The 21,290-nt window shown below is 39.8% G+C and overlaps 2 protein-coding genes across 2 annotated transcripts; one reads left to right on the forward strand and one right to left on the reverse strand.

Annotated features, from left to right (window-relative positions):
* The first annotated feature begins 803 nt into the window (after positions 1–803).
* Positions 804–4,621, forward strand: LOC120743004. Its single transcript, XM_040046558.1, has 10 exons — positions 804–1,828; positions 1,961–2,174; positions 2,289–2,364; positions 2,506–2,777; positions 2,984–3,061; positions 3,371–3,412; positions 3,492–3,565; positions 3,928–3,969; positions 4,236–4,441; positions 4,521–4,621. Exons 1-10 carry the CDS (start codon positions 1,773–1,775, stop codon positions 4,619–4,621), a joined length of 1,161 nt encoding a protein of 386 aa, XP_039902492.1. The 5' UTR covers positions 804–1,772.
* Positions 4,622–12,451: 7,830 nt separating this feature from the next.
* Positions 12,452–16,509, reverse strand: LOC120743005. Its single transcript, XM_040046559.1, has 3 exons — positions 16,237–16,509; positions 12,924–15,941; positions 12,452–12,511 (listed from the first exon to the last, which is right to left on the reverse strand). The coding sequence occupies exons 2-3, from the start codon at positions 15,726–15,728 to the stop codon at positions 12,452–12,454; spliced, it is 2,865 nt and encodes a 954-aa protein (XP_039902493.1). The 5' UTR covers positions 15,729–15,941; positions 16,237–16,509.
* Between the last annotated feature and the right edge of the window lie 4,781 nt (positions 16,510–21,290).

Here is a 21,290-nt window from a genome sequence, read left to right on the forward strand (position 1 = left end):
TCATTATTCTAACGAGCTCATCAGGGGGAGTGTGAGATTATAATATTATTTTATGCCATGTTAGACCCCTAATTAAAGGTTGTGAATTATTATGTAGTTTTAGTTTGCATTATTCTCCTGAATTAGAAGAAGCTGATAACTATTGCATTTGTTAAACTGATTTGCATTACATTAGACTGCTGATTTATTGTGAATGATTGATATTGTTTTATGATGCATTATACTGCTGAGTTATAAGAAATGCTGTTCGCAGAAAGTCATCGCCTTATTTGTCTGATTAGAAGAGAACAGAACATACTGGAGAGGTTTCTCCCCCATCTCAGCAGGAGCAGATAAACAGGGAGCCAAGGTCGTAGCTTAGGCGCCGTGTGAGAGAAAGCATGTGAATGTTTAGGCTTTTATGATTAGGTGGGGGCCACTAGAGGCTATAAGAGTTTGATCAATGCTCCACCATTTTGAGATCTGATGCTGTCTGCGTACGGTGTCCATCTCCCACGCGTGTGATCATTAAAATCATCGTTTGACTCAACCCGGCCGGACCAGTGTTGTTTATGGGCAGAAATCTGTGCCATCAGAAACTGAAATTGAATAAGTTAAATTTGAATTTGAATTGCTCAGATTGAATCTGAATTGTAACTTGAATAAATGCTTTTGAAAACTGAATTTGAATTAGTCTAATTTGAAATTGAATTTATGGTTTGAAAATGATCATCACTAAATTGAAATTGAATTTTATATTTTGAAAATGAATTCATTTGCCTTGAAACTGCATTTTATCCTTTAAAAATTCAGCTCTCGAATAATTTCAGTTTCACTTCTCACCATTCAGTTTCAGTTCTACAATTCAATTTCAGTTCCAAAATTCAGTTTTTTGGTACTTACATCCGGTTCCGGTTCTTGCGTAATCGCGCGCAGAGTAATCGAACTTCGTTTTACTAGCGGACCGCAAGTGGCAATCTACGACATCTTGAGCTGGAGCTGGAGCTGGAGTAATTCTTCTGAAGACATTCGTGATGTCAAATGACCAGTTGAGAAACTCTCAGGTTGGTAATAAATGTATTACATGTATAAGAACAAGCGTCATGTTAACAAATAATACCCGTACAGTATCGTTTATGCGTGTTGTAGCTGTTAGCTAAAAACGCTAATTTAGCGTAGATTGCCCTGGGTTCAGCGTTGACAAACAAATATGAAAGACTCCTTTCAATAGAATCCCAAAGTTGTCATCTTGTAGCCCTCCGGAGTCCTCCACACTTGCAGAGGCCCCTACAGTAGGAAAACGTGCAAAAGAATGTCAAAACCATTGCTATTTGGGTTTTCTTATGTCTCACACAGCATCCCAAGTCTTTAGCTTACTTAAAACCCTTAGCTACAGTGTATATTTAGTCTAACACTCATCAGTGTCTGGATCATTACTGATCACTTCGGTGTGATATGATATATAACTTTTCTGTTACATAGTGTATGATTAAATACACAGTACTCTTAACATACTCCTCAATTCTTGTGTTTGACAGGCAGACAGTTCAGAAATTGTCAGGTCAGCAAGACACCTGCTAAATTTACTAACTTCTACCACTGTTCGGCCCAGTGTTCAGACTCACCAAGAGCCTCCCAGGTTTTGTGAAGCTAGACACAAACAACACATGCACAGATTACCAAATGACTTTTGAATCATTTGACATGTGTTTTACTGTTGTACTATATTAATTAGTTAGCATAAAATGATGTGATGCATCTTCTGAATATTGTGTCATTCTAGCAGACAGGAAATGAGTCAGGAGAGAGGGAGAGATGGCCGACCAAGTATCCACACAGAAATGACTAGGTTCCTTGTTGTATTTGTTCCTTTGTCAGACTTGTTGTTCCTTATACTTACTCATTTAAGTTCTCAATACCCATAACTTGTTCAGATGTACAATTGTATTATTTTATATCAACTTACAACATGTCTTCACAGGTCTTTTCCTGCTCTTTATGGAAACAAAGCAAAGCGCCGGTGCTTTCGAGGGCCTGCCAACCAATTCACACCAGTTAAAGAGATACAACTTAATTTTTATCTCTTACCCAAGCTTGTTCAGTCTACCCCAAAAGGCAGTGAAGAATTTGTCCATCTGCAAGCTGGTTTGGGACGTAGGTCTACACTGATACCTGACAGCTACAGTCATGATGAGGTAAGGCACTGCTCCACATTGACAGGAAAATATATTTGTTGTAAGTTAACGATCAAAAAGTGTTTGTCTTTATTCAGAGTCAATTAATTTGGTGGCCGATGGTTTATTTCAAAGGTATGTTCAAGACTCAAAGATCTGTATCCAAAACTGGAAAGTGTTTCTGGGGGCTTGCTGATTTACAAAGGAGCAGGTAGAAAAAACCTCTTAATGGCCATTCCAACTTTTGAATTGATAGTTATAGAAGAATTTTGATGATATCATGACCATGAATGCACTGCAATGTGTACTGCCACATTTTGAATAGTACTGAGTCACTCACTTTTCTCGACAGGTGGATGGGGTTCTCGGAAACTAAATATGGTGCCTCCTGAGGACAGTGGATATACTGGGTCACTGCTAAAAAATGCAAGTGCTGGGGGAAAGACCGTCCTTTACATTGCTCCAATCCAGGAAGAGCTAGACACTCAGCCGCTGCCTTCTGACTCTAGCTCCTTCTCCAATATGCCAAAAGCGATGTGCCACTCATGTCAAACCAGCTACCCACTTCAACTCTTAGCACTGCATGTTGAAACATGTCAGCCTTCAGATACTAATGCACAGGAGGTGTGTACAGTCCCGTTGCATGGATGAGTCTGGGAGATCACATTACACGTAGCTTTGTCCTATAAAACTACGTAATGACTGAAACGTGTTTTGAAAATGTTTTTATCAGTCAGGAGCTTCATGTTCAATGTTGTGGATGTCACTACACTTGCTTGTGTTTCTGTAGGTAATTTATTAAGTTTGTACTTGCTATTCTCCTTTATCAGACTTGTAATGAAGACATAGAGGACGCACCACATCCCATACCACATACAGAAGATGATCAACTTAACTCACATCTAAAGGTGAAGTTTTGTACGCCTTTAACTTTTATCTATTTGACTATGCATGACAAAGACGGGAACATAAATATGATGCCTTACATTGAATGGGGAGAAAATTGAGTTTGATTAAAGTGTCCTACAATAGCCAAGTTGAAGAGGTTCATTATTAGAGGTTGGATTTATTCCTTATATTTAAAGTGGGTAGCCCATGTAAGCTGTATTTGTAATGAAAGTTGACAGATAAGCAACAATCAGATGTATGCAATCACATCACAATTCCATTCTTTTAAAGTTTCTGGTTTTTTCCCCTTTCTTTGCTTGTCTTGACAGGATGTGGAGGAAGATGTCATTATTTTGTCCTCAACTGCAAAGGTAATGTTGAGTGCAACGTGTTGAATGTCTGTCTTTGAGGCATTATTGATTCTATCGTTGATATTGTTTCCTGTTACAGATTGTGTGCCCTGTCTGCGGTGAGACATTTCCTCAGAATGAGGTGGAGGCACATGTAAGCGAGTGTTGTGAGAGGTAATGCGGTCTTTTAATATGGCTTCCAACGTATGTTTGAGAATTTCCCTACAATCCTTTTGCTTTCCACCTATTAATTTATATTTTGATAGACAGCATTTTATGCTTTGTTAGTGATTGTGCCATGTATGTTATACTTTGGTTTTGATCCTTATAATTTTTTTTTTTTTTGCATTAGGTTTTGTCATTGTTGCCATAACATTTTTAATTGTTTAAGTCTTACAGAAGTTATTACAACACAGTTGAAGAAGTTCTCTTTTAAGTTTTTAAGTTGTAAAGGTATTGTTTTATTTGTTGCTTTTGTACAGTACATGTTTGAGGTCAAGTGATGTGGTTTTTACTCTGGCATTTTTTCATTACAGCAATGCAAACCTACCTTCACAACAAAGGATGGGCATTTCTAGGTTTGTACACATCAGTAGTCTTTCTTCAATGCTCTGTACAGTGGTTTTCAAACAATTTCTGCCAAGTACCCTTTGTGTAAAGGAATCCAGCTACCTAAAGGCTTAACCCGTCTACTGCATTTTCTTCTTCTGTTAGGTCAAAGTCACATACTGCTAGTGGTGACACAATTCAGTTTGAAAACCTAAAAGACATTAACGAATACACATGAATACACACAACATGGTTTCCAGTATCATGTTTGTAATTGCGAGTTTTTCTCCATTAGCCTGGATGAAATCCTGCAGGCCATAAGTACTGCTGTGAATACAGAGGAAGAATTCCGTATCACTGTCTCAAGATCCAATATGGTGGAGCGGGGACTTGCACAGTGGAAGAGGCAAAAAAAGGCATTGCCTACAAATCAGCTGAGGGTCACATTCATCGGAGAGGCAGGAATTGATACAGGGGCATTACGGAAAGAATTCCTCACAGGTACTCGTATTTAAAATGTGATCTAAATTGATAGGAGTGAAAATGGCTACTTAACCTGACTAACTATTTGTGTTAAAAGAAATGGTTGCAGGCTTGGAGCAACAGGTCATTGAGAGTGACCAGACTGCGAAGGCTCCCAAATATTCCTTGCTGGATCTTGATCAAGGAAATTTCCAGTAGGCCTTGCTTACATGCAGTGGGGTCCGCAGTTGTGTGTACACACACACGCATTGGAAATTACCTGATTGATGTTATTTATCTCTTCTCCTCTCACAGTAGTGCTGGTGAAATTTGGGCAGTTAGTCTGGCGCAAGGTGGGCCACCACCCTGCTGCCTCAAAGATTGGTGTTACCAGTACTTGTGCAATGGAGAGCTGCAGATTGAGAACATTAGGAAAGAGGATGTCTGTGATGTTCATTATACTTCTGTTATCTCCCAGGTATTAAGTTTTATAGGTTTCACTGCTCTACAGTGTTTTGAATTACATGTTTAGCACAGATTTTACCATCCCTTATGTTATTTGCAAATTATAGGACTCTGGAATTGGTCATGTTAATTTGTATGTTTGTGTCCTTTAAGGTTGATTCGGCAACAGAAGATAAAATGACAGAACTCACTGATGAAATTTTGAGTTGTGGCTATCACAGACCTGTTAATGTCGAAAAGAAAGAAGAAATTGTTCGGTAAAACTGTTTTACTGTTTCCCCCCCAAAAAAAGTTTTTTTTTTTTTTTTTCATTTAGCAGCACGCGACTTTTTCTTCCTTTCTGCATTTCAGTGCTGTTGTTCTTCACGCCACACTTCGGTTGGTGCCTCTCCTCTCCCAGCTACGTGATGGGCTCAACCTTTATGGTCTTACTGATCTACTGAAGCAGTACCAAAACATGTGCCAATCGCTGTTTGTCCCAGGGGTGGAAGTTAAGGTGAGTAAATGTTGACTTTAGTAGGGATAACACTTGTAATTGTGAATAGCAGTTCAAAGTGCTCTTTACCTTTACTTTACAGTATATACTTTAAGTCCTACAGTAGAGAATGTAATTAATGGTGGCACTGGAAAAAGAATATTCAAAATTGTCTTAAGTTGCTTAATATTCCTGAACCGTTTAGAGCAAACACAAGGCATCAGGAGCAATGAAAAAATCCCTTTTAACAAGGAGTATTTACATGTAACCTACAGAGTTATAAAGAGACTTGATCTATACAAAGTTATAAGATTAAATGAGAAGAACTAGCAAGCAGCATGAGACAGACGTTTAAGTCCCTGTCTTTATGTGTGACAAAAGAATACAATTACTTAGAATAAAGACAAAATAATAGGTCCTTGATCTCAATTACAATTAAGTCTTGATTCATATAAAGTCACAATTTTCTTTGTCTTTCTTACCAGGCTGATGCTGACTTCGTTTTTGCAACATGCCATCCTGAGTTCAGCGAGAAGGGCTCCAACAAAGAACAGGTGGAAATGAGGATTATGAACCATCTACAGGACTTCTTGCAAGCGCTGGAATCACGTAAGTGCACATGTAGTTTACTGTCAATGTATTTTGTCTTTCTGTGTTAAACTTGGAATCATGATTTTATGTAAGGAATGGCTAAACTTTTAGAGAACGGCCAGTCTTGGTTTTCATGGAGTTTGCTGCTTTAGTGTTTTTAGATCTTTTTGTCCGACGTTTCTGGAGTACACTTCAGAAAACGTTTTACAAAAAGATATTAAAAAACAAAAGCAGCAAAATGTGTGAAAACAATTCTTATTCTGTAAACCTTTGGCCACAGCTGTAGATTACGGTGTTGGCGGTGTTGCTTTATATGTAGATAAAGTTTTGAAATGTAGTCTGATTGAATGCATGTCAAGCACCATAGATAACATATTGGAATGTGTCACTATTGAAATTCATGTTGAAAAAGCTAACAATATAATTATAAGTTGCATCTATAGGACACCAGGTTCATGCCTTGAGATATTCAATGAAAAACTTGCTGCTATGTTTAGCAACCTAAATGATAAAAAAGTGCAAATAATTTGTGGTGATTTTAATATAGATTTGCTAAACCCAAATGGACATCAGAAAACAACAGATTTCATCAATACAATGTATAGTAACTCCCTTTTCCCTGTAATTATAAAACCAAGTAGAATAACAATTGATACAGCTACATTGATAGATAATATATTCACAAATAAAATTGACCATGAAATAGTAGGTGGACTTCTTATAACTGATATAAGCGATCATCTTCCTGTTTTTGCAATTTTTCAAAATTATTTTGGGATTAAAACTAAACAAAAGAATCAAATATTTGATATGATATGACATAGAACAACAAGAGCCATTGCTGCCCTCCAGGTGGACTTAAAGGAACACAATTGGATTGAGGTTTTTGCAAATGAAGATTCAAATAGTGCGTATGATGCATTCTTATCAACTGTAATTTCACTATATGAAAAACATTGTCCTTTAATGAAAATCACTAGAAAGCATCACAGATCAAATAAGCCATGGATCACAAAGGGGATAGAAGATGCATGTAAAAAGAAAAATAATCTATATAAGAGATTCATAAAACAGAGGACAAAAGATGCTGAAATAAAGTACAAGTTATATAAAAATAGATTAGTAAATATTATAAGAACAAGTAAGAAAGAATATTACCACAAATTATTGGAGCAAAGTAGAAGTAACACACAAGAAACATGGAGGATATTAAACAGTATAATCAAAAAGGGCTCAAAAAATAAGAATTATCCAGATTATTTTAAAAAAGATAAAGATATTGTGCTTGATAAAACTAAAGACATTGCAAATGAATTTAATGATTTCTTTGTAAATGTTGGTTTTAATTTAGAAAAAGAAATTCCAGAGTCAAGAAATAATAACGACCTAAATAAACATATTACTCAGAATGTGTCCTCCATGTTTATTGGTGCTGTAACTCATAGAGAAATAATTAACATTGTGAAGACATTTAAAAATAAAAAGTCCACTGACTGTTTTGGTATTGACATGATATTAGTTAAAAGTATTATTTTGTGATTAATGAATAAGTCAAAAGGTTAAAGGTAACACACTGTTTGATTTACTAATAGTCTTTTATTCTGTATGTTGTAGCTCTTACGGTGTGTTCACATACACGGCTGTTTAATAAAAGGATTGTGAACCATCAGTTTGAGAGACCATCTTTTCAACCGGGGATGCTACAAGACACACGGCATAAAGAAGAGATTACTACAAGAATCGCAAGATGTACCTTAAGTTCCCTTTGTAAATTACCTAACATTAACAGGTATTTCAACTACCTCAGGCTCACAATGTTACTGTTCAATGTTTAATAATTTTGTGACACATGTACATTATGATTTTTTTTTTTTATTTGAAATACCTCAGGTTCATTCGGTAATATGTTTACAACCAATAATAACCTCTTTATATTTTCTATAAAACTTTTCATACCTCCAAGTTAGTCGTACGAATATTTGACAAACATTATTATGGTAATGTTTGGACTTGTTTGCGTTTTACATTGTGAGTAGTTAAACACAAACTTTTATAGGAGTATAAATGTTAATTTGCTTCAGCATTTGGGTCACTTCATTGGAAAAAAAACAAAGAAAAAAAGTCTGAAGAATTTTACGTAGGTACTCAAAACTTAGTGTTCCCTTTTGAGAGTATCTTCTTTAGGTGTTTATACCTTAGCACCTTATAAGTTTCTAGTTAATTTAATAGACATCCAGTTCACTTTATTCGTTCCCTTCTTCCCTTATGGCAGGCTTAAAAATACTATCCCTTAAAGCTCAAGGTATTCATGACAGTACCAAAAGAAAGTCCATTTTCATTTTCTGTAGACAGAAAAATTCTGATTTGATTTTCTACAAGAAACTCATTCGTGTGATAATGATGTAAAATTTTGGAAAGCAGGGTGGGGTGATCACTGTTATTTGTGCTATGCCTCTCAACATTCGGCAGGCGTAGCTGTTAGGTTTAAATTGTTAAATGTTATCATTGTGTTACTTAAATTTTTAAGTCTTAGTTCAAACAGCATGATCAAAGACATTCCTTTGTTTCTATTGCCCTCCCCAGCCTGTTGGTGGGGGAGGCTGTAGTGTTTATTATAGGCACATCCTATGGGAGGGTTCTGTTTTCTTGCTTAGTAAGTTTCCTGCTTTTATGATCCTTTTGGTGAGCAGGAGGTCACACAAACACACACGTGCTTACACGTGCACACACATACACACGGTACCTTATCTTTTATAACCATAGGGGGGTTTACAATGGGTGGTGCTTGTGTGTACTCTAACTGTTTTCAATAAAAGGCGGCAAGCGGAGGCCGGTTCTTCGAAGTGGTCTAAGACGGAGGGCAGAAGGGCTGCTCTGAGATCCTCCCTTGCGCAAGTAAAATCGCTGTTCGTCTTGCTTCCTTGTCATTAAGGGGAATAAGTCTCTAAACCAGCGGGGCCTGTGGAAGCACAGACCCAACAGTAGCCATTCTGCTTAACAACTTTAAAGGTAACATTATTGAGTCATTGTCTTCAGATGAATGCAGATGCATTATTCTGGTTTTCAAATTGGACAACACCTTCTTTATAATCTGTAATTTATACAGTCATAACAACACAAATCAGGCCAAATCTATGTGCATACAATTATCTGAGAAACTTGATTCTTAAAATCAAAATACAAGGGAGCCCACATGATTCTTGGAGGAGATTATAATGATGCTCCAGACGATCTTATAGATAGAGTACCAATAAGAACATCTCAACACTCACAATTTAAAAGCACTGCGTTTTTCTGTGAACAACTTGCAGATATAGACGTATGGAGATTCTCTGATACAGAAGATTTTACCTGGAGCAATGCAAATAGATCTCTACAATCCAGAACTGACTTGTGGTTAATATCTTCTTCATGTTTGCATTCTGTTTCAGAATCTTCTCATGATTTTGCTCCATAAACTGATCACAATTCACGTAGTTGGCAATAAACAAAGTCAAAGTAATCTACGTGGTTTTTGGAAGCTAAATAATTATTTATTGAGTGATGATACATTTTGTAATATAGTGGAAAAAACTGCAGAATATTTGGGGATACCAATATGAATCACACACTAAAATGGGTATTTTTCAAATCAAGGTAAGAGAAGCAGCAATAAGGCGCAGCAAAGAAATAAAACAAACAAACAAATGACTCTAAAGAAATCAGTATTATGAATGAATTAAACATATTCATGAAGAAAGATGCTCTTTCAGATTATTAAGAAATTAAATTGAAAAGACTAAAGGAAGAAATAGATAATGCATATATTAACATGCACATGAACTCTCACCCCCATTCTCTGCGGCCTGCTGGAGCGGGGGGGCTAGGAGGAGGAGTTAGCCATCCGACTGCGGTCTGGAGTGTGGGGCCTCCCTGCTGCTGCGGAGTCGGGGCGGTCTGCTTCTCCCCACCGCAGGGAAAAGGGTAACACCACCTGGTACCAAGGAAACACATGGGACCTAGACCTAGACCCTAGACTTGCCTTCTTCCCAGCTTCCCAACACTACCAAAAGGAAGCCAAACACTGTCACCCTTTACAACAAAACAAAGTGTGGCGTGGATGTGATGGACCAGATGGTTCGGGAGTACACTGTCTGCAGCGCTGGCCAGTTGCCGTGTTTTACAACAAAATGCACACTCCTCATTCAAGCCATACAGGAGGTGTATGGGAAAGACAAATCAGGACAGTTCGAAACATTCTGCGCTCCACAGTTTCACTTTCATCTGGCAGAATGGATGACGCATCGTTAAGGACATTCTTTTATGAGGCAATGGCGATTGTCAACAGCAGGCCTCTAACGGTGGACAACCTAAGTGACCCAAGCAGCCCAGAGCCCTTGACGCCAAATCACCTGCTTACTATGAAATCAAAGATATCCCTGCCCCCTCCAGGCACATTCATCAAAGAGGATATTTACGCACGTAAAAGGTGGCGGCAGGTGCAGTACTTATCAGAACAGTTTTGGTCACTTTGGAAAAGGGAGTATCTATCCAACATCGCAACAAGACAGAAATGGCACACTCCAAGGAGAAACTTGAAAGTTGGAGATGTTGTCATGGAGAAGATGGATGATCTACCCTGCAATGAATGGAGATTAGCACGTGTAATGGACACAGTAACTGACAAAGACGGACTTGTAAGAAAAGTAAGGATTTGCTTCGGAGAAAGGAAGACTGAGAAGGGACAATGTTCAAGTAAACGTTCTATAGTGGAACGCCCAGTGCAGAAACTGGTTTTGCTATTAGAGACTGTTTAACTGTATTCTAAAGTTTAAGGTTCAATGGAACTATGTGTTATCATACAGTTTAATGGTTACGGGTCATTTCTTCATTAGGAAATCATTATCGCTTCAGTTAATTCCCAGTTAAGCTCTTAATGATTTGGTGGGAGTGTAAATGACCTCATTAATATTTGGTAAAGTGTTTTGTAAACTTATGAGTGGCTATTATATTGTTGGAGTGAATGCTTTTATTTTGAAAGTCACAGAGCGACAAGGTGCCGTAAATCAAGTGGCGTAAACCATATGGCAGAAGCGCGAGTTTTAATGCACAGAGAGAAGGTGTGCTCTATGGTTAATGGACGGGAATGGGAAAAGAACGGCTATTAAGGTGCAACACTGAGTCGAAAGCAGTTTCTTAGCACCTGGTTGATGAGGGAACAAGGTTTGTAACAAAGTTTGTCCTGTAGATATGTATTTTGTTGTTTTACGGAGCATATAGCTGCTGACCGCTACTAAGCATAAAGGCTAAGTTTTCACCCACTAGAGGGCGCTAACGTACCTCGTCATGTTTAGGCAGCGATGCAACGATTTCCCTGTTATATGCAATAATTTACAAGTTTTAGTGTTATTTGTTATGTAAGGTAAGGAGAATTAATTTGAAGTCACACTGCTTCTCTGCAAGAAATGTGGTAATGCGGTTGGAGTCCACTTGTTTTAAAGCTTCTTGTAGCTCATTTTTGGCTCCGACAAAGTTGCTTCCTTGATCGCATCTAATCTCACTGACTGCTCCTCTTATGGCTATAAAACAGCGGAGCGCATTGATAAAGGCGTCTGTAGTCATGTTGTCCAACATTTCTATGTGCACTGCTCTGCAGCAAAGGCATGTAAAAAGAAGTCCATAACGCTTGTGCTCTTTGCGAGCTTGTTTGGTTAGAAAAGGACCAAAACAGTCCATTCCACAGAATGTAAAGGGTGGAGATGGATCTAAGCGCTGCGTTGGGAGATCAGACATCTTTTGTTCCTCTGTGCCTCTTCTGAGTTTGCGACACTTCACACAGTGGTGTATAAAATTTGCTACGGCCTTGTTGATGCCTGGAATCCAAAATCCATTCACTCTGATCTCATTGATTGTAAAACCTTTCCCTTGGTGCTGCACCTTACTGTGGAAATGATCTATTATTAGTTGAGTGACATGGTGACCTTTTGGAACTATCACTGGGTGTTTCAGTATGGAGGAGAATGAAGCATCTTTAAGTCTTCCTCCCACCTTAAGGAGTCCATCAGTATCAAGAAAAGTGTCCATTTGAAACAGTTTACTTTTGTGTGGAAGTGGTTTCCCGTTCTTTACAACAACAACAACAACAACCTTTATTTATAGAGCACATTAAAAGCCTTAGGCATACCAAAGTGCTTTACAAAAAAAACAATAAAATAATACAGTTGAGAGCATTAATATCAATATAATAAGAACAGCAGACAATGTTCACAGTAAAAAGCCACTGATAAAATGGACTGCAGCACATAGATTATAGCAGACCCAGTGCCGCATGATAGAGAACACCAAGAATGAAGGAGTAGTAAAAAGTTAATGCAATAGGTCGCAGTTAACAAGTCAGCATTTAACGGGTAGAGAAGGCAAGTTCAAAAAGATAAGTTTTAAGGCGTGCTTTAAAAGAAAAAATAGAATCAGACTCCCGGATGCCAATCGGGAGGCTGTTCCATAACTCAGGTGCAGCAAAGGCAAACGATCGATCGCCTCTAGATTTCAACCGAGATCTGGGCTGAACTAACAATAACTGCGAAGATGACCTTAAAGCCCTGGCAGGGACATAAGGGTTTAAAAGTTCCTTAAGGTAGGTTGGTGCAGTATTATTGATAATTTTAAAAGTAAACAGCAAAATTTTAAATTGAATGCGGTATTTGATAGGCAGCCAATGCAGCTCAGCAAGAACAGGAGTAATATGGTCAAACTTCTTGGTTTTAGTTAGAAATACGTGCCGCAGCATTCTGAACTGTCTGTAATCTGTGTAGAAGGGTAACATGGAGACCAGAATAGAGTGAGTTCTTTAGTTCTTTTAGTAACCTTATCTCCTCTGCATATTCACTTGCTTGTGTGTCTCTTAGAATAACACATTGTGCATTTTGTCTTTCTTGTACTGTACTGTGGCCTGTTGTTTTGTCTCCCTTGGCACAGCGAATGAGTCGAGCTATGGCTTGGGTGGCTTTGTACCCATGAGGAAAACTTTGTTAACTTGTCTGATAAACCTTTTTTCTCTGTTTTGAGCGTGTTCAGTGCCTGTACCTTCTTAACCTCTGGGTCTCCAAGTGGTATGTTCATGTCGATGTCTGCAGGTGGAGGTATTTCCTTAAATGGAAGTGGCATTTCATAATGGCCTTCAGTGTTTTTGTAAATGCCTTCCTTTAACATGTTGAGAAAGAGAATGTCATCTTGAGACACTGACTTGTTATCCTTGTCGTTATCCTTAAAGTCAGACTCAAGGACCTTGATTACATCAGCTGGAGTCACTAGGGGAAGCTCTTTAACTGCAACTCTGTGACACACAGTAGACATGCTAGAAGAGTCACCATAAGATGATGTCGGGCCTACAATACTCCAGCCCAATGCTGTGCGAACTGCATAGGGTTCGTTCTCGCCTCCTAAGATTACCTGCTTTGGAGCTAATGCCTTAGAGCAACTGTAGCCAATTAAAAGGCCGATTTCACATTCTAGCTGTGGAGGAATCTCGTTCCTTATTTCCTTGAGATGATTCCACCGCCTTGCTGTTTCACAGGTAGGAATGTGAGAGCGGTTAACTGGTATACATTCTTTAGTGTAAGCGGGAGGGAGTTCAATCATTTCTGAGGAGTTATAGCCTCTTACCTTGAGACCTGAGATGCGTTCGCTTGGCACAACAACATCCTTACCAAGCAGTGTAGTGAGCTTCAACCTTATTGGGGTAGCCTTAGCTTGGAGGTTATTAGACACATCTTGGTCAATGAACACGGTGTCACTTTGCGTGTCTAGGAGGGCATAAACAAGCCTTTCTGTACCTGGATGTTGCTCTGAAGAAACCCATACTGGTACAATCATGGAGGTGCTCACGCACTGTTCACTGGCTTCTGCATTCAGAGACAGGGTGGTTGCAGCCTGTTCTGTGCTGATCTGAGTTTGTGGCTGGTTTGAGGCTGATTTATCATTGTTATAGTTGAAGTCGTGCAGACAGGTAGGATGTTTTTTCTTACACACTTCACATACAAGTCTGTAATTACAGTTCTTTGCGCTGTGTCCGGGTTTGAGACAACCATAACAGAGTTTTTTCTCCTTTATATATTTCCTTCGTTCCTCAAGCAATATTCCATTGAACTGTGGACAACTGTGAAGTTTATGTCCGTTGTTTTGACAGAACATGCATGGGGCCTTAACATTTGGACCTTTATTTTCAGTCTCAGTTATCGCCTGGGTATGGAGAACACTAGAGGTGGGCCTTTTGTCCTTTTGGCAGCCCTTACCAGTGTCTGTGGTGAAGTTTGCAGAGTGGAGAGCCTGAAATGATGTAATCGGGTTGCACATGATCTCTGCTTCAGAAGACATGAACTTGGCAAAGTCCTTTAAACCTGGAAACTTCCCACTTTCTTTCATAAACTGAGTGGCCTGACGATTCCACCTTGCAGCTGCCCAGTTTGGTAACTTTTGAACAAGTTTTTGGTTCTCCTCACAATCGTTGAGAATGCTTAAGCCTTCAATGTGGGGCATGGCCTCGTGACATGTTTGAATGAAATCAGCAAATGCCCTGAATCCTGTGGAGTCATTTGTTTGGATCTTTGGCCATTTTGCCAGTCTTTCTCTGAAAGCCCTCTGTACCACAAATGGATGTCCATACCTGTGGTTGAGACGCTCCCATGCATCTCTGTATGCTTCACTGTCGTTTCTATAGAAGATGCCATCAAGCGTTTGTCGAACTGGACCTCCTACGTATTTCTTTAAGTAGTGCAGTTTGTCAGCAGGTGAGATGTTCCTTTTATCAATGAGAGCAATAAAGGAAGCTTTCCACTCTATGAATTGTATTGGGTCACCTGTGAACGTGGAGGGCTCTGGCACTGGCAGTCTGTTCAATGCAACACTATCCAGTACTGCTTGTGCTAAGTAGAGGACATCTGTTTGTGGAAGTGAGGTAGACACTACATTGTTGTCAGGGACTTTACTGAGATTAGAAACTGTGGGGGCTTTCTGAGCAGTGTTTCTATAGTCAACATCAGAGGCACTGATTTCACTCTTTATCTCAGTGTCATAGGTCCTTAGTCTAGCTCGTGCAGCCTTTAACTCCTTTTCAGCCTTCAGTTTCTCTAGCTCACGCCTTTGAGATTCGAGCTCCTTTCTTTGCCTTTCTTCTAAAAGCTGAATCTTTTCCTTTTGTTTTTCCTCCTCTAATAACACCTCATACTCTGCTTCTTTGGCTGCTAACTCTGCTGCAGCCTCTGCTCTTTTAACAGCTACTACTGACATTGCAGAGTATGACTTACTGGCAGAAGAGTTTTTACTTGAGTGCGTGACTGAGGAACTGTAAATGGACTGAGCATAGTCTGGGTCAAGAAGCTCACGGAGATGTATCTTTACCTTGTCCCTATCATAGTCATCTATGCCTGAGAGTCTTTCATGAGCAATCTTGATAATGTCTCTGGTGACTGCTTCACATGCGTCTATGAGTCGCCTTGTGCCACTCGAGGGAGTAATGTTTTCTCTAATTTCCATATACAACTTTATGACATTCTCCTTTTCATTCTCTAACATGTCCATGAGTGAAGCAATTTGATTGTTTGTTAAGTCTCCTTTTAATTGCTCTCGTGTTTTACGTACTTGTTTTTTCCACTCATCATAAACTTTGAGAAGCCGTTTTTCTTTCTTGTGGGCCTCCTCCTCCTGATATGCTTGCATTTTTTCAGTAGGCCTCCTTCGACGAACAGAGTGTGGAGGCTCCTCTTCCTCATTGGTCTTGGGATCCTCCGCAAACTCTGTCTCTTCTTCAGATGCTTCCATGCTGAGGACGGGGCAATTTAGTTGACCATCAGATCCCAGAAGACTTTGTGTGGAGCTGTGGAACTGGGACCTCGATGCTGAGCATGGGATGGAGCTCTTCTCAGCTGGGGTCAAGCTCTTACTGTAGCATCCCCGGTTGAAAAGATGGTCTCTCAAACTGATGGTTCACAATCCTTTTATTAAACAGCCGTGTATGTGAACACACCGTAAGAGCTACAACATACAGAATAAAAGACTATTAGTAAATCAAACAGTGTGTTACCTTTAACCTTTTGACTTATTCATTAATCACAAATTAATTCTCCTTACCTTACATAACAAATAACACTAAAACTTGTAAATTATTGCATATAACAGGGAAATCGTTGCATCGCTGCCTAAACATGACGAGGTACGTTAGCGCCCTCTAGTGGGTGAAAACTTAGCCTTTATGCTTAGTAGCGGTCAGCAGCTATATGCTCCGTAAAACAACAAAATACATATCTACAGGACAAACTTTGTTACAAACCTTGTTCCCTCATCAACCAGGTGCTAAGAAACTGCTTTCAACTCAGTGTTGCACCTTAATAGCCGTTCTTTTCCCATTCCCGTCCATTAACCATAGAGCACACCTTCTCTCTGTGCATTAAAACTCGCGCTTCTGCCATATGGTTTACGCCACTTGATTTACGGCACCTTGTCGCTCTGTGACTTTCAAAATAAAAGCATTCACTCCAACAATATAATAGCCACTCATAAGTTTACAAAACACTTTACCAAATATTAATGAGGTCATTTACATGTCTTACACCATCAATGATGGCCATTCCACACTTTGTGTGGGAAGGTGCGCATGGTGCACTGTATGATGATGGGGCGTGAGCTGTTTTCATCTGTTGTTCGACCAACTTTGTGAACAGTCTCTATCATGGACTCGAATTTGTTTTTTTTCCTCTGGGATGATCAGGGCGATTATATCCATCACCTCTTTTCTTACATCTTCGTTACTATGCTGTGGGAGATTCAGCAAACACAGGTTCCACAGCTGACTATATCTATGCGTATAGTCAGGAACTCGTCCCTGACCCAGAGTGGGCTCTCCACCCTTTTCCGACTGAGGACCATAGTGTCAGATTTGGAGGTGCTGATTCTCATTCCTGCTGCTTCACACTCGGCTGCAAACTGCTCCGGTGCTAGATTTCCTCTTAATACTTGGAGTACATAACATAGTGAAATATATTTTTTAAGTAAAACATAGATTCTTGAGGATTTAATCTTCACTTAATTACCTTAGAACAGATCAACTGATGATCTCAAACAGAAAGCAGAACATTTTTCTTCTTCACACCTTTATTCATGAGGTTTGAAGAATTCTGGGGGGAATTAAAATCCTGCTCTTTTCTTTTGTTTTAATGGAAACTCTCTGGACTCGAGCTTTTTGTTGATGCCCCCCTACTGCTGCTCTCTGAGGTGCAGTTTCTCTCAAACAATCATATTGACTTACATGCATTATCATAGTGAGCTTAAACATTGTGCAGTGTTATTGATTGCTATGCATTAGCTAAGCAGCCTCAGTGTTCTCCAGGGCTGTGGGTTAAAATGTGTCAGACTTTTCTTTCTTCTATAAGCTGCTCTCTTTATAACTTCAAAGGGTTTTAATAAAATTTCGATTGAGTTCACATAAATATAATAAAGAGAATATTATTAAGTAAAACACATGGATAAGTGCATATCATGCAACAGGAGGACATTCTGTTGTGTTGTATGACACAAGTGAACCGTGGATATCAGAAGCAGAGGCATACAAGAGTGCACGCAGCAGAATAATATATACAGTGTAGAAAGATCTGAAAAAAGGAAACCAACATTTAACAATATGCAGGCCAGTGCAGACAAAACAAGCTCACAGAAGATGAGTGTCAGAGCCACAGTCCAGGAGGAAATGCCAACGCCCACAAACACCTCAGGCTCCTGAGATGCCTCATATATGCACACAGTCAGTCTTTGTTTTCCTTCAAGCTTGGCTGAAATGTCCTGCCAAACACTTTCTGGAGAAGTTTTATGGCCAGGTGAGACAAAGGCTGTTTGACCACAATAACTACAGGTGTGTAAAGGTGAGGCTTTCTAAGAGCACTGTACGAACCAATGGCTGTGTCCCAATTAAGAGACCGCACGCTTGGAGTACGCGCAGTACGCGCATTATGGACGGTGCGTACTATAAGTGCGGGAAGTGCGGAAGTGCGAGGCCTGCGAAATGGGACGGTCTACCCGTCGTTGCGCTGTTCAGGTTGCCTAGCAACTATGATACTAACCGCGAGAAACGTTTCATACAGCTTTGTGTGACAGAAATGAAGGAGAAAAATGTTTTTTTGGTCATTCATTTTTTTCATGACATCACTTTGATTAGTTGAGTATCTGAGGCTGAGACCACGGGACTGTAAAACATGACTGTTGGGCTTCATTTCTGCACTGAACAGTCATTTCAACATTAGCTAGTAAATAACAATTAGTTAATGTTGTTCATGAGACTAAAATCATCTCTCTGTGGTAATGTAAATATAATATGGCCAATATTATATGTGTTGTCAGATTATAATGATATATATATATTACAGGATATATTACAGCAGCGGTCTCCAACCTTTTTTGCACCATGGACCGGTTTATGCCCAACAATATTTTCACGGACCGGCCTTTAAGGTGTCGCGGATAAATACAACAAAATAAAACTAGTACTGGTACCGAAAAAAAGAAAATTTATTCATAACCAGTGTTGGGAAGGTTACTTTTAAAATGTATTCCATTACAGAATACAGAATACATGCCCCAAAATGTATTCTGTAACGTATTCCGTTACGTTACTCGATGAGAGTAACGTATTCGGAATACTTTGGATTACTTAATATGTTATCATGCTTTTTACAACTACAGTACTTGAATGTACTATTGCTGTGATTTATTACTGTAACTGAAGGTCCGCGACTCCGAACTGTAGTAAAGGGACCACTGACTAATACGGCGGGGTCCCTGTCGGCTCGTAGCCGAAAAATAGCTTTACTTTGTTGTGTGGGTCAACTTTTCTTGCGAGAGACAGAGAGAGGCGTTGAAAGACTGCTCCAACGGAACTTATTGTTTTGGAGGAAAACACGAACACGGTGTACAGTCGAGTCTTAATAGCGTACTTACAACTGGGCTCGTCAGGCACTCTTCTTGGCTGCAGTGGTTATTATTATATTTACATGCTTCCAGTTCGATCACAACTCATACTTTTCCACTCGCCTTTTTCTCCCTCCTCACGCTCACAGACACATAACGAGTATGGCAGTCCATTCTCCCTGCAGCACGGACTACACTGCCCATGAGGCTACATTCTTTAGGGCCATGCCTGTAGCATTCTGCCTGTTAGCTTAGCACAACAACAAAAAGGCGCTCTCTCACCCAGGAAACACACAGAGAGAGAGCGTCACCCTGTAACCATGGCAACCGTAACGCTGCAGCCTGGAACAACAGAACGTAGCTGTCAAACAAAACCCAAACAGGCCTGACCCGCCACAATATGAAACAGGAAAGTACCGCCGTGTAATCCATTTATTTCAACAAAGTAACTGTATTCTAAATACCACCTTTTTGAACGGTAACTGTAACGGAATACAGTTACTCATATTTTGTATTTTAAATACGTAACGGCGGTACATGTATTCCTTTACTCCCCAACACTGTTCATAACACACGTGAAAAGACCCAGAAAAACCGAGTAAACGATAAAAACGATAACAAAATAACGCTGAAAACCGATAAAAACCCTGAAAACTATACATTTCACACATGAGCCTCAACTCTCGCGGCCCGGTACCAAACGACTCACAGACCGGTACCGGTCCGAGGCCCGGGGGTTGGGGACCGCTGTATTACAGGATATATTGCAGCAGTGAGCTTGAACTCTGTGTCAAAGATTCAAGTTGCATTTATTTATATTTCCTATCACTTTAAATCTTCACTCAAAGACGAGTATCTTTGACAGTGCATATATAGATGTATTATACATAAGAGACAAATATTGTTCGTTTAATATGTTGTCATTACTAAATTTGGCTCAATGCTTACATACATGTGTAAAAAGAAAATGTACGAGCTGTGATAACTGTGTCTGATAGAATGAAGAGTAGACTGATATATGAAATATTCCTTTATTGGGTGAAAAAATCAGACCATGTCATAACTGCTGTAAGTCACACAGAATAGACATCAGAGCCTTAAACAGGCTGACATCTGCTAAATGGGTCAAACTGGGCAGAAAGTCTACAAACACATAACATCCTTATAGAATATGATGTAACACTACAGATCAACTTAGCTCAGAATATATAAAGCATATAAACAGTTACAGCAATATGATGCAACAAACACAGCAGCTACTGATCCAAAATACTCAAAGCTTCATAGAACTGAAACAAACATTTATTTTTAGCTCCATTCTGCTGCTGATACATACTTTAGGTTTCTGAACATTAAACTTGTTGCTGCCTTTCATAGTGTGTAACTTGAAGGCCCTGAGTACTTTCTCCCACACTGGAAACACTGGGATGATCACATTATTTGAACATTACCTAATGAGACTGATTCAGCACAGACAGTTATGTTAAACTTTCCTAGCAGTCCTTCACAAACAGGGAACAGTCTGTCTATTCTCTCCATCTGTCAGCTGCTGCTGGCTCTTCCTCCTCTTCCTCACACACTGCTGAGTTTGTCCTGGTGGATCATCAGGGGTGCAAAGCCTCACAGATGATGTGCAGCAGTGGGTCCCTCAGTCTGTCCTCACTCTGGACACTTGCAGTCATCACACATGGAAATCAAATGTGTGATAAGCTGCAGGATTCAAACACAAGTGTAACTTATAAACACATGTTCATACTTTTATTGCACAATCAGAGAGAAACAAACAGAGAGAGAGTGCAGGACAGACAGACAGGTGACAGTCTCAGGTGTACACACTGCTACACAACAGCACCAGAGAAGCAGGATTTAGTGTTTGTGTTATTATGAGTGCTAAACAAGAAGAGTTCCAGATGGTCCAGTGGACACATGTGTGACTGCTGTGATTAAAGCATCTTTCTTTCAGCTTAACGAGTGAACCGTCAGCTCGTTCAAACACACGTTAAAGTGCGTTTGGCTCGACACCACCGAACAGAGGCAGCAATATAACACAGCTAAAAAAAAGCCAAACACCATTACAAAAAGAAGGTAGAAGAACACTTCTCCAACTCCAACCCCCGACGCATGTGGCAAGGACTCCAGACCATTACAGACTACAGGACCACCAAACCCTCCCCCGCATCCTCCGATGTCTCCTTCCTCAATGAGCTCAACAACTTTTATGCTCGTTTTGAGCGAGGGAACCCCACAACCACAACCAAAGCAGACATGACGCCAGACCAGCAACCTCTGACTCTCTCCCCCACCGATGTAGGAGCGGTGCTGAGCAGGATCAATGTCCACAAGGCTGCAGGTCCTGATGGCATCCCCAGGCGTGTTCTCAGAGCGTGTTCTGGGGAGCTTGCAGGAGTGCTCACAGACATATTCAAC

Source organism: Simochromis diagramma, unplaced genomic scaffold (assembly GCF_900408965.1).
Source record: "Simochromis diagramma unplaced genomic scaffold, fSimDia1.1 OVJJ01000005.1, whole genome shotgun sequence".
Classification (NCBI taxonomy): domain Eukaryota; kingdom Metazoa; phylum Chordata; class Actinopteri; order Cichliformes; family Cichlidae; genus Simochromis; species Simochromis diagramma.